Here is a 12544-nt window from a genome sequence, read left to right as displayed (position 1 = left end):
ACACCTCCTCTAATAGCACCACTCCCTATGGGGGCCATTTTCTTTTAAACTGCCACAGTGCCCTTGTATTTGGTGCATACATGTTAAGAACTGCAATGTCCTCTTGGTGGATTTTTCCTTTGAGTACGTAGTGTCCTTCCCTATCCTGATTAGTTTTGGTTTGAAGTCTATTTTGTCAGATATTAAAATGGCTACACCAGCTTCTTAGGTCTATTTGCTTGGAATATCTTTTCCCTCCTTTTACCCTGGGGTGATGTCTATCCTTGATGTTAAGACATGTTTCTTGGATGCAGCAGAAGGATGGATCCTGTTTTCATATCCATTCTGTTAATCTGTGTCTTCTTATTGGGGAATTGAGACCATTGATGTTGAGAGATATCAATTAACAATATTGTTGATTGTTGTTACTTTGGTGGCGGTGGCAGTTGCACTTCCTCTCTTTTAATTTGCTGGTCTGGGATTTTTTATTCTCTGTGTTTTTTTGGGTGTGGTTAACCTCTTTAAATTGGAGTTTTCATTCTAGCGCCACCTATAGGGCTGAATTTTTAAATAGTTAACTGCTTAAATTTGGTTTTATTGTGGAATATCTTATTTCCTCCATTTATCGTGATTGGAAGTTTTGCTGGCATCTGCAGTCTCTTAGGGTCTATAGCACATCTGTCCAGGCCCTTCTGGCATTTAGTCTTCATTGAGAAGTCAGGTGTAATTCTCATAGGTCTCTGTGTGTCACTTGTTTTTTTTTTTTTTTTCCCTTGCAGCTTTTAATATTCTTTCTTTGTTTTGTACAGTTTGTGTTTTGATTATTATATGCCGAGGGGACTTTCTTTTTTGGTCCAGTGTATTTGGTGTTCTGTATGCTTCTTGTAGGCATCTTCTTTTTTATGTTAGGGAAATATTCTATAATTTTGTTGAAAATATTTTCTATGCCTTTGACCTGGGTTTCTTCTCCTTCCTCTCTTCCTATTATTCTTAGATTTGTTTTCATAGTGTCCCAGATTTAGGATTTAACATTTCCTTTGATGTATCCTTTTCTTCTCTTGTTTCTTCAGTGCCTGAGATTCTTCCATTGTATTGTGTTGATGAGGCTTGCCTCTGTAGTTCCTGCTCAAGTCCTAAATTTTTTATTTCCAGAATTTCCACAGTTTGGATTTTCTTTATTGATTGTGTTTCCACTTTCAGGTCTTGAACTGTTTTATTAATTTCTTTCCACTATTTGTTCTTTTATAGATTTCTTTAAGTAATTTATTCATTTCCTATTTAAGGACCTCTGTCACATTCATAAAGGTTGTTTTAAGGTCTTTTTCTTGTGCTTCAGCTATATTCAGGGCCTGCTGTGGTAGCATTCCTGGGCTCTAGTGGAGATGTAACATCCAGGCTATTGGTTGTGTTTTTACGAAGGCCTCTAGGCATCTGGGTTTGGGAAGATTGTAATTCTAGGTGCTGATAGCTGGTCTTGTACTTTTTGGGTGGGTGTTTCATTCCTTGGTTTCTGTTTTCTCTCTGGTTCTTAGGAGAGTGTGTTGGCTGTGTTGCCTAATAGAAAATTCTTCTAGGGTCCTAAAAGGTGTGGCCACTAGGGGTTCCGTGTAAAATATGTTTCTGGGTATTGGGAGCTGACAGTTAAGAATGGAGAAGGGCTGGGAGATTTCCTCAGGAAGGAGGAAAGCAGGGAATGGGGCAGAGAGTGAGCCTCAGCATTAGGTCTACTACAAAGCTGGGGATGAGACTGTAAAGGGGCCCCAAAACAGCTTGACCACACAGCAGCCATGACAGGCTTAGGGACCTAGTCACAGTTTCTGTGACAGGCTTACTGGCAGGCAACACCCAAATCCACGAAAAGCCTTAAGCTTAAGATCTACCCAGGGATGAGGAAGTACCTGACATCCCAAACATTCCAACCATTAGATAAGGTGACCAGATGTCCTTGAGTCTAGCACACATCTGTTTTTTGTTTTACAGATCACCCCTAGACAATTGTCAGCTAATCAGGGTCCTGGACCCTGGAAATCCCCTCACCCCAACCTCTGCATTGATAAAAACTTTGCCCCACCTGACTTCAGGGTTCTCTGCTCTCACCGCTGTGTCGGAGGGACCAAGCTCCAGAGCTTGAAATAAAGGCTCTTTGCTTTTACATGCGGCATTCGGTCCCTATGGTGGTCTTTGGGGGTTCCCCGCGATCTGGGCATAACAGAGACTAGAGGACTGGACTTGGAGGAATGGATGAAAAGGTAAAGATGTGCAGTTAGCCTATTTGTTTCCCTGGTCAGAGTGGTGTGTGGGTTCCCAGGAGTGTCCACTGGAGTTGGGGGCTAGAATAAAAGGAGTGGGGGAGGGGTTAGGAGGAGAAGATCTGTGTGATCCAGTAGAGATGGGGGCTCCAGTGGTGGTCTGCTGCAGAGCTGGAGACTGGACCTGGAAGGGCTGAGGAGGAAGAAGTCATGCAGTTAGCCTACCTGTTTTCCTGTTAGAGTGGGCTGAGGGTTCCCAGGGAGTATTTATATATTTATTTTTGAGACAGTCCCATTATGTATTCCTGGCTGGCCTGGAACTCAGTACTAGATCAGGCTGGCTTGCCTGTCTTTGTCTCCCAAATGTTGAGAATAAAGGTCTGTAATGCCTCCCCAAGTGACCTTTACTATTTAAATGAAAAATTTGTAAGTCCTGGGCTTCCCTTGTTTTGTGTCTTGTAGGTCAAATATTTTTCACTCAGTCCTCCCCACCACAGTTTCTACTTTTAAAAAAGTTTGTATTCACTTCCTGGATGCCACTGCTTCTATTTTTAACTGTACAGAGGGAATGAGAAGAACTATTTGATTATAGACTATCACAAATTTATAGTTTTAAATAGTGTCCATGTGTTTCCACCCAGTTCTGTAGAGTGGAAGCCTGGGTGACTCATTCAGGTCCTGTGCTTAGGATCTCATAAGACTGAAGTGAATGGTCTGCTGAGTTGCATTCCCATCTGAGGCTTATTCAAGTTGGACATTCTATTTTAATGTTATTTTTTTTTACATCTAATATTTTGCTTTTTTTTTTTTTTACTCTTAAGTTCCTTGAGATAGTTTTCTCATGTAGCCCAGGATTGCCTTGTACTAGGACTACTCGTGCTTAAGCCTTGTAAGTGAGCAGTCACACCTGGGAAGAAACGTTTCAGACTACTTTTGTAGAGCAAAATTTTTGAAGTTTTAGGCAAAGCATGGTGGCACACTAGCCCTCTGGAGGCAGAAGCAGGTGGATTGCTGTGAGTTTGAGGCCAGCCAGGTCTATATAGTGAGTTCCAGGCTAGCCAAGGTTAGTGAGACCCTGTCTCAAAAAAAAAAAAAAAAAAAAAAAAAAAAAAGTAAAGTATTTTAGAATCACAGTAAGATTGAGAAGAAAATGTGGGCATATGCGATATATTCCCTGCCTCACACATGCATGGCCTCTTCCACTACCAACATCCCCCACCAGTGTACTTGTTATAGATGAATCCAAACTCAGATTGACATCTTCATCTCTCCAAGTCCATAGTGTACAGAGGTTTGTGCTGTCAGTGTTGTCCATTTTACAGTGTGGAAAATGTTCTCTGTCCTGGAGTGACATCACCAAGTACTTTTAACTACTCTAAAAATCTCAGTTCTTCACCTGTTCATCTCACCTTTTTTTTTGGTTTTTTGAGACAGAGTTTCTCTGTGTAGCTTTGAAGCCTTTCCTGGAACTCACTTGGTAGCCCAGGCTGGCCTCGAACTCACAGAGATCCGCCTGTCTCTGCCTCCCAAGTGCTGGGATTAAAGGTGTGTGCCACCACCCCCGGCCTTTTTTTTTTTTTTCTCTCCATATTTTGCCTTTTTCAAAATGGCAGATAGTTAGAATCATTTGTAGGTGGCCTTTTTGGATTGTAATGTTAACTTGTCTCTTGAATTGTATTTTGTTGTCTGGTTGGACCACACTTCATTTGTTCACCAAGTGCAGGCTGCCTGGGTTGCTCTCAAGCTTCTACAGACATCCATATGTCTGTTTTATGTAGAGAGAGACATTCTCAGCTCCAGTGAGTAAATACCAAGGAACAGGAAGGACTGTGTGATGAGTTATATTTAGTTTGTGAGAAACCACTTTAACTATCTTCAGAGTGTCTACATCCCCCTACATACACTGATGCCCTTGTAGAAGATCAGCCACACTATCTAGTACCCTCCCTTAACCAGCTGAAGTCCTAGCATGCAGCAGCCACAAGGCAGGGCGGGACTGTAGAGTAACTTTCTGAATTAAAGCCTTATGGCCTATTCTGTAACTTTACTATTATGCTAACCTAGACTCCTCCCTCTAAGCTCAGAAGCCTCTTGCCCTCTGAAATCTACAAGAAAAGGCATTTCCTTTGTTCTTTGGTTATCTGTGGGCCCTTCTGCCTTAGCTTCCTCCTTTGTAGGTGGCCATCAGTTAAAGTACTGACCCCTGAGATTGTCTCAACACTTCTCCCAAACCCGAAAAGAAGATTATTTCAAACATCCACCAATTGAGAACTACCGCCACCGCACATCCTTGAAGGAGCATCGAGTATGGTCAGTTGTCTGATGGTGTCTCAATGTGTAATATGTGCTTCTCTGATGATGTGATGTGGAGCCTTTTTTCATCTATGTTCATCTATTGTCAGTTTATCTTTCCTGGTGAGGTGTCTTTTAGCTTCTTTGGTCCAGTTTATATTATTTACTTGTTGATTTCAGGGTTCTTTGTGCACTTTGGGTAACAGTACCTGATCAGATAAGTCTTACACAAGTGCTTTCTCCCAGTCTGTGGACTCATTCTTCTAACAGTGCCTTTGGCAGAGCAAAAGGTTAAAGTTTTTTGCTTTTTGACAATGGGAATGCGCCACACCCAGATAATTTTTATTTTAAAGAAGTCCTACTTATCAATTCTTTCTTTTAAGCCTTTGGTATCTTATCTAAAATATCCCAGGTCATGGAGATTTTCAGGAGTTCTATAGGGTTTTTTTTTAAGGGGGGGGGGTTACATATTACATTTGTTTGTAGGGTGTGTATGTGTGAGGACTACTTGCAGGAATTGGTTCTTTTCTCCCACCACGTGGGCCCCAAGATCAAGCTCAGGTCCTCAGGTCTGGCAGCAAGCAAACACCTCCCTCCAACCCCACCCCCAGCCATCTTGCTGGCCCCTTGACTTTGTATTTTATCTTTAAGCCTGTTTTGAATTAATTCTCTTGAAGGATATAAAGTCTGTGTGTAGGTTTTTTGTTTTTGTTGTAGTGGTGACTCCCCGCTGCCTCCAGCTTGTGATTATCTAGTTGTTCGTTTAAAATACTGTCTCGAAAAACCAAAAAAAAAAAAAAAAAAAAAATACTGTCTTTTCTCCATTGTGTTGCCTTATTCCTTTGTCAAAGATCAGTTGAGCACATTGCTGCAAGTATTTCTGGCCCCTCTGCTGTGTCCTACCAGTGTGCGTGTGTGTTCCTGTGCCAGTCAGTACTCGATGTCACAGCACTGTGGTGAGCGGTGCCCTTAGGCACCCCTTTCTTTACTACCATGCTAGTTCTTTTTCGGTCTTATACCTCTGTATACAAACTTTGATTCAGTTTTTGTTTTGTTCTTTGGAGACCAGGTCTCACTATGTAGCTCTGACTGGCCTGGAGCTCACAGAGATCCACCAGCCTCTGCCTCCAGAGTGTTGAGATTGAAGGCGTGCACTAGCTTGGCTCTTTTAATTAAGGGCTCATTCAGGAAAACCTCCCTTTTGATTGACTGAGATTGAACTCATTAGATACCTTAATTATGACTGCAAAATCTCCTCTGCTGTGTAATAGAATATATACAGGAGCCAGTGCCCTTCTTGTTCAGCACCTTGTTCACAAAAAGATAGCTACAAGACATGCAAGCCAGGGAGCAGAGTCTTGGAGGACATCTTGGATTCTTCCTACCACAAAAACAATATTGAGCACTTGCTGAAGCATGGAACATTTTACTAACCCCACCTTTGAGTTATGGTGTAGTATAAGATAGAGTCTTTGCATGCTAGGCCAGTGCTCTGCCACTGTGAGAATAAGACTACTACCACAGTTTAAAGCCAAATTTGAAGCAAGCTTTAATTAAATACTGGCCTGGTAGGTGGGCTCTGGCCAGGTCCATACCCAGGTTCCTGGGAAATGGCCCGGAGTCATGGTTTACAGAGGCTTAAGAAGGGAAACCCGTAATTCATTGCATTTTCCATCGGGTCCAATCAGGAGCAAGCATACATCCTGATGTATTTCTGCCTGTGAACCTCCACCTACAGGTGATGAAGCACACCCAGTGCAGATGGGTCACACAGACTTGTTTAAGGGAGTGGAAACACATGCCTTGTGTCTCCCATGAACATCAGCCTCCAGCCTTTCAGGAGTATCTGTCCTTAAGCAAGGGGCTTGCAAATCAGAGACATTTTTGTTTCATGGATCTCCTAGGCCTAGTAATTAACTTAAAATGTAACTTTAGCTCTCACACTACTTCCTCAACCATCTACATTTTATTTATAAAAGTTAACACTAAGGAAAATGAAACCATTTGTGTAGCTGGTGTTTGAATTGATCAGGATCTCTCGGTTGGTCTCCAAATTCTGTGGGGTTTTTGTTGGTTTGTTTTTTTGTGACAGGGTTTCTTGGTGTAGCCCTGGTTGTCCTGGAACTCTTTCTGTAGACCAGGCTAGCGTCAACTCAGAACTCTGCCTACCTCTGCCTCCGTGCTGGGATTAAAGTGTGTGCTGCCGCCACCCTTCAAATTCTTCATTTTAGTGACTTTTTTTTTTTTTTTTTTACTCTGTAGACCAGACAGGCCTTGAACTCAGAGATTCACTTACCTCCCAAGGCGTGCGCCACCACTGCCTCGCCAACAAATGTATGTCTTATCTGTTAGATTATGTATCTCAATCCTGGCTATATTCACAGCATCTGACACATGATCAATATTCAGTAAATATAAATGAATGGGTCTCTGACTATAGCCTGGGACTTGCCCAGAACTCTCAGTAATCCTCCTGCCTGCTGAGTCCTGGGATTATAAATGTGAGCCACACATCCTAGTTTAAATACTTTATTGCCACATATCAGAAAAGCTACCCATTTCTTGTGTGCTTACTCAAGATCAACCATGTAGTATATAGCATAGCTAAGATGAGATGTTGGACCTTTAAAGGTAAAGTTCATGTGTGTCCTGTGTCCTGTCCTGCCCCCCATCCTCTCCCTCTCCTGTCACCCACTCCACCCAGTTGCTGGTCTTAATTTCCTGCTAGTAAGATCTGGGATTCAAGTTCATTCTATTACATCCAGTATGATTATTTGATAAATACTAGTTTGTTTGCTTTATAGTGGATAGAGTCCTCTATAATAGGGAAACCCCTTTCCTTCAGTCTGTGAATTTGGGTGTTGAACAAGAATTACAATTAATTTAATGAAGGTACTTTATGTTAAACTCCAAGTGACTTTGGGGCTAGGGGAAAAGTAACAATATTGAACCATGTTTGAGACAACATTGTTAAAATGCCTATTGTAAGACCTGTAATACAGTTAAATGAGATAAAGTTTTTATATACATATTCTCCCTAATATCTCATTACTTAGCAGTGAGATAGATTCTACAGGAGGGAAAGATTTAGAAATGTACAGACTTTTTTCTTCTCTACTCTAGTACGTTTCAGGCATGCAAATAGGTCAGCATAGACTAAAGACAAACACACCATTATAGTTCAGGTAAGTGTTGGTGACCAAGGCAGTAAAGAAAACAGTCAGGCTTTCCCTGATCAAATAAGCAGCTCTGTGAAATGACATAAGGGACTTGGGTTTTAGTCACAAATCAGACTCTTAAGGCAAATAAGTTGCCGGTAGCTTTTTAAATTGTTGATCTGTGTGTGTCTTTATACTAATTATAAGACCAGAAGGGCCTCTTAGGAGATCATCAGATTTTGAAGTGTCTAGATGAAGGAAGTAGAGAGGGTTTTGTATGTTTGTTTGTTTGTTTCCATGACCACTCAGTCATGGCCCTCAGCAAATCTGTTTCTCTGTTTGCTTTCTTCTTCCACAAATGGAGGTTTGGGTAGATATTTTAAACTTATGTCCTTTTCTAGGTAGAGACACTCAGCATCATTCCCTCAGTGGAGAGTTATAACATGTGATAAAGAATCTTGTACTTCCTTTGCAGAACTGGCTTGAATATAGATTTTGTTTCTGAAAATCCCTTTGTTGCTTTGGGCATTGTCACAGTCCAGTGCTTTAATGGTACCACACCACATGCCGAAGTGAAGAGCCAGGAGCCCTGAGCCCCTCTTGGCATTACCTAATAAGAACTGTCTGCAGTGCCTGCCTGCCCTCCCTCCCTCCCTCCCTCCTTCCTTCCTTCCTTCCTTCCTTCTTTCCGTCTCTATGTAGCCCTGGCTATCCTGGAACTTGCTATGTGTACCAGAGATCTCTTGCCTCTCTCTCCTCAGTGCTGGGATCAAAGGTGTGTACCACCATGTCCAACTTGTTTACAGGTTTAACTGTCGCACCTTTCCACCACTGGAATCTGAATAAAATATGATAAACTACAAAGGTTAGGAAACTGGCTACAAGATGAGACATCAAACCCAGAGAAAGAAAAAGAAACATTGATTTAGGGTGTGCATTTCTGGCTCCAGAGTTGAGCTGACTCAACTAGGGAACCCCTAGTCTGACAGTGCTGGTGCATTCCTCAATTCCAGAGCTTGGGAGGCAGAGGCAGAGACCAACCTGGTCCACAGAAACCCTGTCTCAAAAAAACCTAAGAAAAAAAAGAAAGAAAAGGAAAGTGGTTCTGATTCTCAAGGATGAGAAAATTAGTCTCTTCAAGGGAAGGTAGAGATCTTATAAGAATTAGTACTTGGCCGGGTGATGGTGGTACGTGCCTTTAATCCCAGCACTCGGGAGGCAGAGGCAGGCGGATCTCTGTGAGTTCGAGGCCAGCCTGGGCTACAGAGTGAGTTCCAGGAAAGGCTTCAAAGCTACATAGAGAAACCCTGTCTTGAAAAACAACAACAACAACAATAAAAGAATTAGTACTTGATGCTCAAAGAATTACGCAACATGGGGTTTTTATATAAGAATGAAGGTGTTCACAGATGTTTGGCATGTGACTTTTACCTCCAAAGTTAGATCTGATGTTAACACCTGGGTAATAAGTAACATGGATTAAAAATTAAGTTATCTTCTTCAGGGAAGCTGATTGATAGGATGGCACTTTTTTGTGGCTGAAGAATATAGAAAATATACTACTTGGATCCTAATCAACTTTTGCCCTGTTATGGTTTTTTTTTGTGTGTGTGACACTAGCCAAAAAAGAAGAACATGTCTGCCTACCAGGTGTTCTGTAAAGAGTATCGAGTAACCATTGTGGCTGACCATCCAGGTATAGGTAAGAACCTTTCTGAGCTTTGGGTTTTGTTTTGTTTATTTTTTTACTTTCTACTCTCTGAAGCTATGCATTTAATTATTTGGATTACCAGGCTTCTTCCCCCTATAGCATTAGAATACAAATTGAAACCAGTTTGGGTGGTTCATGCCTGCAATCCCAGGGAGGCTAAGGGAGTCTGTGCTGCAGAGTAAGTCCCTGTCTCAAACAGAAGACAAATTGTAATTCCTCAGTTCTGCAAAGCCTTTATTTCACCCAGCCTATAAAAGAGTTTTCCAGAGAATGATGATGTCAGGTATCTTCATCAGTTGCTTCCACCTGGTTTTTAATTATTAGTAGTATTTTGTTTGTTTGTTTTTGTTTTCTGTTATGTAGCTCTAGCTGTCCTGGAACTCCAGAATGTCCTCGAAACTCACAGAGCCACCTGCCTTTCCCTCTCTAGGATTAAAGGTGTGTGCCACCATGTTGGCTCCACCTTACTTATTTTTATTTTTAATGTATGAGGGCTCTGTCTACATGTATGCCTGCACACCAGAAGAGGGCATCAGATTCCATGATGATTGAGCGTCACCATGTGGTTGCTGGGAATTGAACCCAGGACCTCTGGAAGAGCAGGCAGTGCTCTTAACCACTGAGACATCTCTCCAGCCCCTTTTTATTGAATTTTATGTATTATTTTGTGTGTGTACATGTGTGCATGTATGCCAGTGGAGATCAGAGGACAACTTGTAGGAGTCAGTTCTCTCTACCATGTATGTCCCAGTGATTAGTGGTGAATGCCTTTATCCTCAGAGCCATTTTGCTGGTCTCATCTTACTTTTTGAGGCAGGGTCTCTTACTTAACCTAGAACTCATCCATATGGCTAGTAAGCTTCAAGGTTCCTTGTGTTTCTGCATTTCTGAGAATCATCCCAGTATGTATTTCTTAACCAATAAAAGAGGAAAGTATGCTGGGCGGTGGTGATGCACGCCTTTAATCTCAGTGCTCTGGAGGCAGAAACAGGCAGATCTTTGAGTTTGAGGCCAGCCTGGTCTACAAAGTGAGTTCCAAAACAGCCAGGTCTGTACAATGAAACCCTGTGTAAAATAAAATAAAATAAAAGACAAGAAGAAAGAAAGTATAAATTAAACAGATATAGGAGCCAGGTCTGTACCTGTAATCCCTGGGTTGGGGAGGCTAACCTAGAAAGATCACAAGTTTCAGACCAACCTGGGCAGTATAGCAAGATCTTGTCTCAAAAGAAACAAACAAACAACAACAAAAAAAAACCCAGTGCATCAATGCACATTAATATGCAAAATATGCATTTTATTTCCAGCAGTGTAGGCCTTGAGCTCCATTGCATGTATTTTGTAGTGTTGTTGCTTGTCTCTGTGTTAGCACTTAGTAAGATGAGCAGACACTACCCTGACCTTACACGGGTCACATTATGTCTCTGTCTCATTGAATTTACGTATAAAGTGGTTGTCCATGCCACAAAGATGCTGTGGAAAAAGTAGACATTGCCAGACATGGCGGCACATGTGTACCTTTAATCCCAGCTCTTGTGAGGCAGAGGCAGGTGGATCTCTGAGTTCGAGGCCAGCCTGGTCTACAGAGTGAGTTCCAGGACAGCCAGGGCTACACAGAGAAGCCCTGTCTCGGGAAAAAGAAAAAGAACTCTGTCCCGACAAACCCTCTTCCAGTTTCTGCTTCCCCAGTCTTCTGTTTCTTACAGTGCTATTTTGTTTTGTTTTGTTTTTAACTCTTTTATACCAGATTTTGGGGAACTTAGTAAAAAATTGGCTGAAGTATGGAAGCAGTTGCCAGAAAAAGACAAACTGGTAAGTATATTTTCTTGCACAGTTTCCATTGCTGTTTGCCTGCCAGCCACACAACACCGAGAAATTGAGAAAGGAGCAGTAGAAGTGACCAGCAGGGACACGGCCACTGTTGGGCCAGGCTATTCTTGCTGTAAGAAAACGGCCTTGTTCTACTGCTGTCTACTTTTCCCCCAAAACCATATTTAAGTAAAACAAGAAGAGCCAAGTTGATTAAAATATTTTAAAAAGAAAATTTAAAGTCACAGCACTCTACATGCCAGTCAGCCATGGTTTTGGGACTGAGGACCATCATCCTCTAGATAAGAGAAGCATGGGATTCCCTTAGCCAAACTCTAGGACTCCATCCTCATCAACCATTAGCAATGTATTCTCCTATCAAGAAGCTCATAAGACTTCTGGGTATGGTGGCTCATGCCTGTAATCTCAGCGCTTAGCAGACTTGGGCATGAATGTCATGTATTCAAGGCCAGCTTGGGCTGTATAACAAATCTGTCTCAAAAAAACAAAAAGGAAAGTAGAAGAGCCAATAAAACAGTGATAGTCACGTCTGAATTATGTGCTGTCGCATCCCAGTCATTTGGTACAAAGGTAGTGTGGGAACAAAAACTGCCATTCTTACTTTAAAGAATGGCTTTTTTAGACAATACAGCTCTTTTCCACTCAGATTATTCTTGATAGCTTGCTGTTTTCCACTGCCAGACAGGTTAGAGGAAGTGGTTAGCCACATGGACATTATACTGAGCCAGGTGTTTGCTGTGTGACCTGTGTTTAACCTTGGAGTATTCTAACAGTACTGCGACTTGACCCTTAGCACTGAAGAGTAGGTGTTTGTAGTCCTGCATTTAAGATCAGCTTATCAGCTCAAAGCCACTTGAGTGACCTAAGATCCGGAATTCCTATTTGTCCTCTCTCCACCTTCTTCCAGCTCCCTGCTCCCTTTCTGCTTCCCCTTTTGCCTTTCTTTTTAAATTATGTGTGGCTGATCTGTTGCAGATCTGGAAGCAAAAGGCTCAGTATCTGCAGCACAAACAGAACAAAGCTGAAGCCACGACTGTGAAAAGAAAAGCATCCAGTGCAGAAGGTTCCGGGAAAGTCAGAGGTAGCAGCCACTTCTCTCTTGTGCTTTGAACAGATTTTCTCCAACACCCTGTGAATTCTGCTTCTTTGCTAGGAAGTAGGGAGAGCAAACAGCTTATAATAAAAGTAGGCCTTGACACCTAAGTATTACTGAGTATTACAGGCTGCATAGAAGTAGTTCAAATTTAGACACTGTAAGGAGTCACAGACTTTGCTGTAAAGATCCAGAAAGTCAGCGAGGGAAGGGTCCTTCAGCCTACCTATAA

The 12544-nt window shown here is 42.0% G+C and overlaps 1 protein-coding gene across 4 annotated transcripts in view; it reads left to right on the top strand.

The window, feature by feature from the left end:
• The window catches only part of Hmgxb4 (HMG-box containing 4), a 46895-nt gene that overhangs the window by 26136 nt on the left and 8215 nt on the right, over window positions 1-12544 (top strand). For all 4 annotated transcript variants that reach the window (XM_052726831.1, XM_052726834.1, XM_052726833.1 and 1 more), the window contains 3 exons: window positions 9299-9380; window positions 11137-11201; window positions 12195-12300. In XM_052726831.1, the coding sequence (XP_052582791.1) occupies window positions 9299-9380; window positions 11137-11201; window positions 12195-12300 (253 nt within the window). The remainder of the gene's footprint in view (window positions 1-9298; window positions 9381-11136; window positions 11202-12194; window positions 12301-12544) is intronic.

The sequence above is a fragment of the Peromyscus californicus genome, unplaced genomic scaffold (assembly GCF_007827085.1).
Source record: "Peromyscus californicus insignis strain IS unplaced genomic scaffold, ASM782708v3 Scaffold_8__1_contigs__length_139910024, whole genome shotgun sequence".
Taxonomy (NCBI): Eukaryota; Metazoa; Chordata; class Mammalia; order Rodentia; family Cricetidae; genus Peromyscus; species Peromyscus californicus.
Note: the sequence above shows the minus strand (reverse complement) of the source record. Positions and strands in the feature narration are given on the sequence as shown.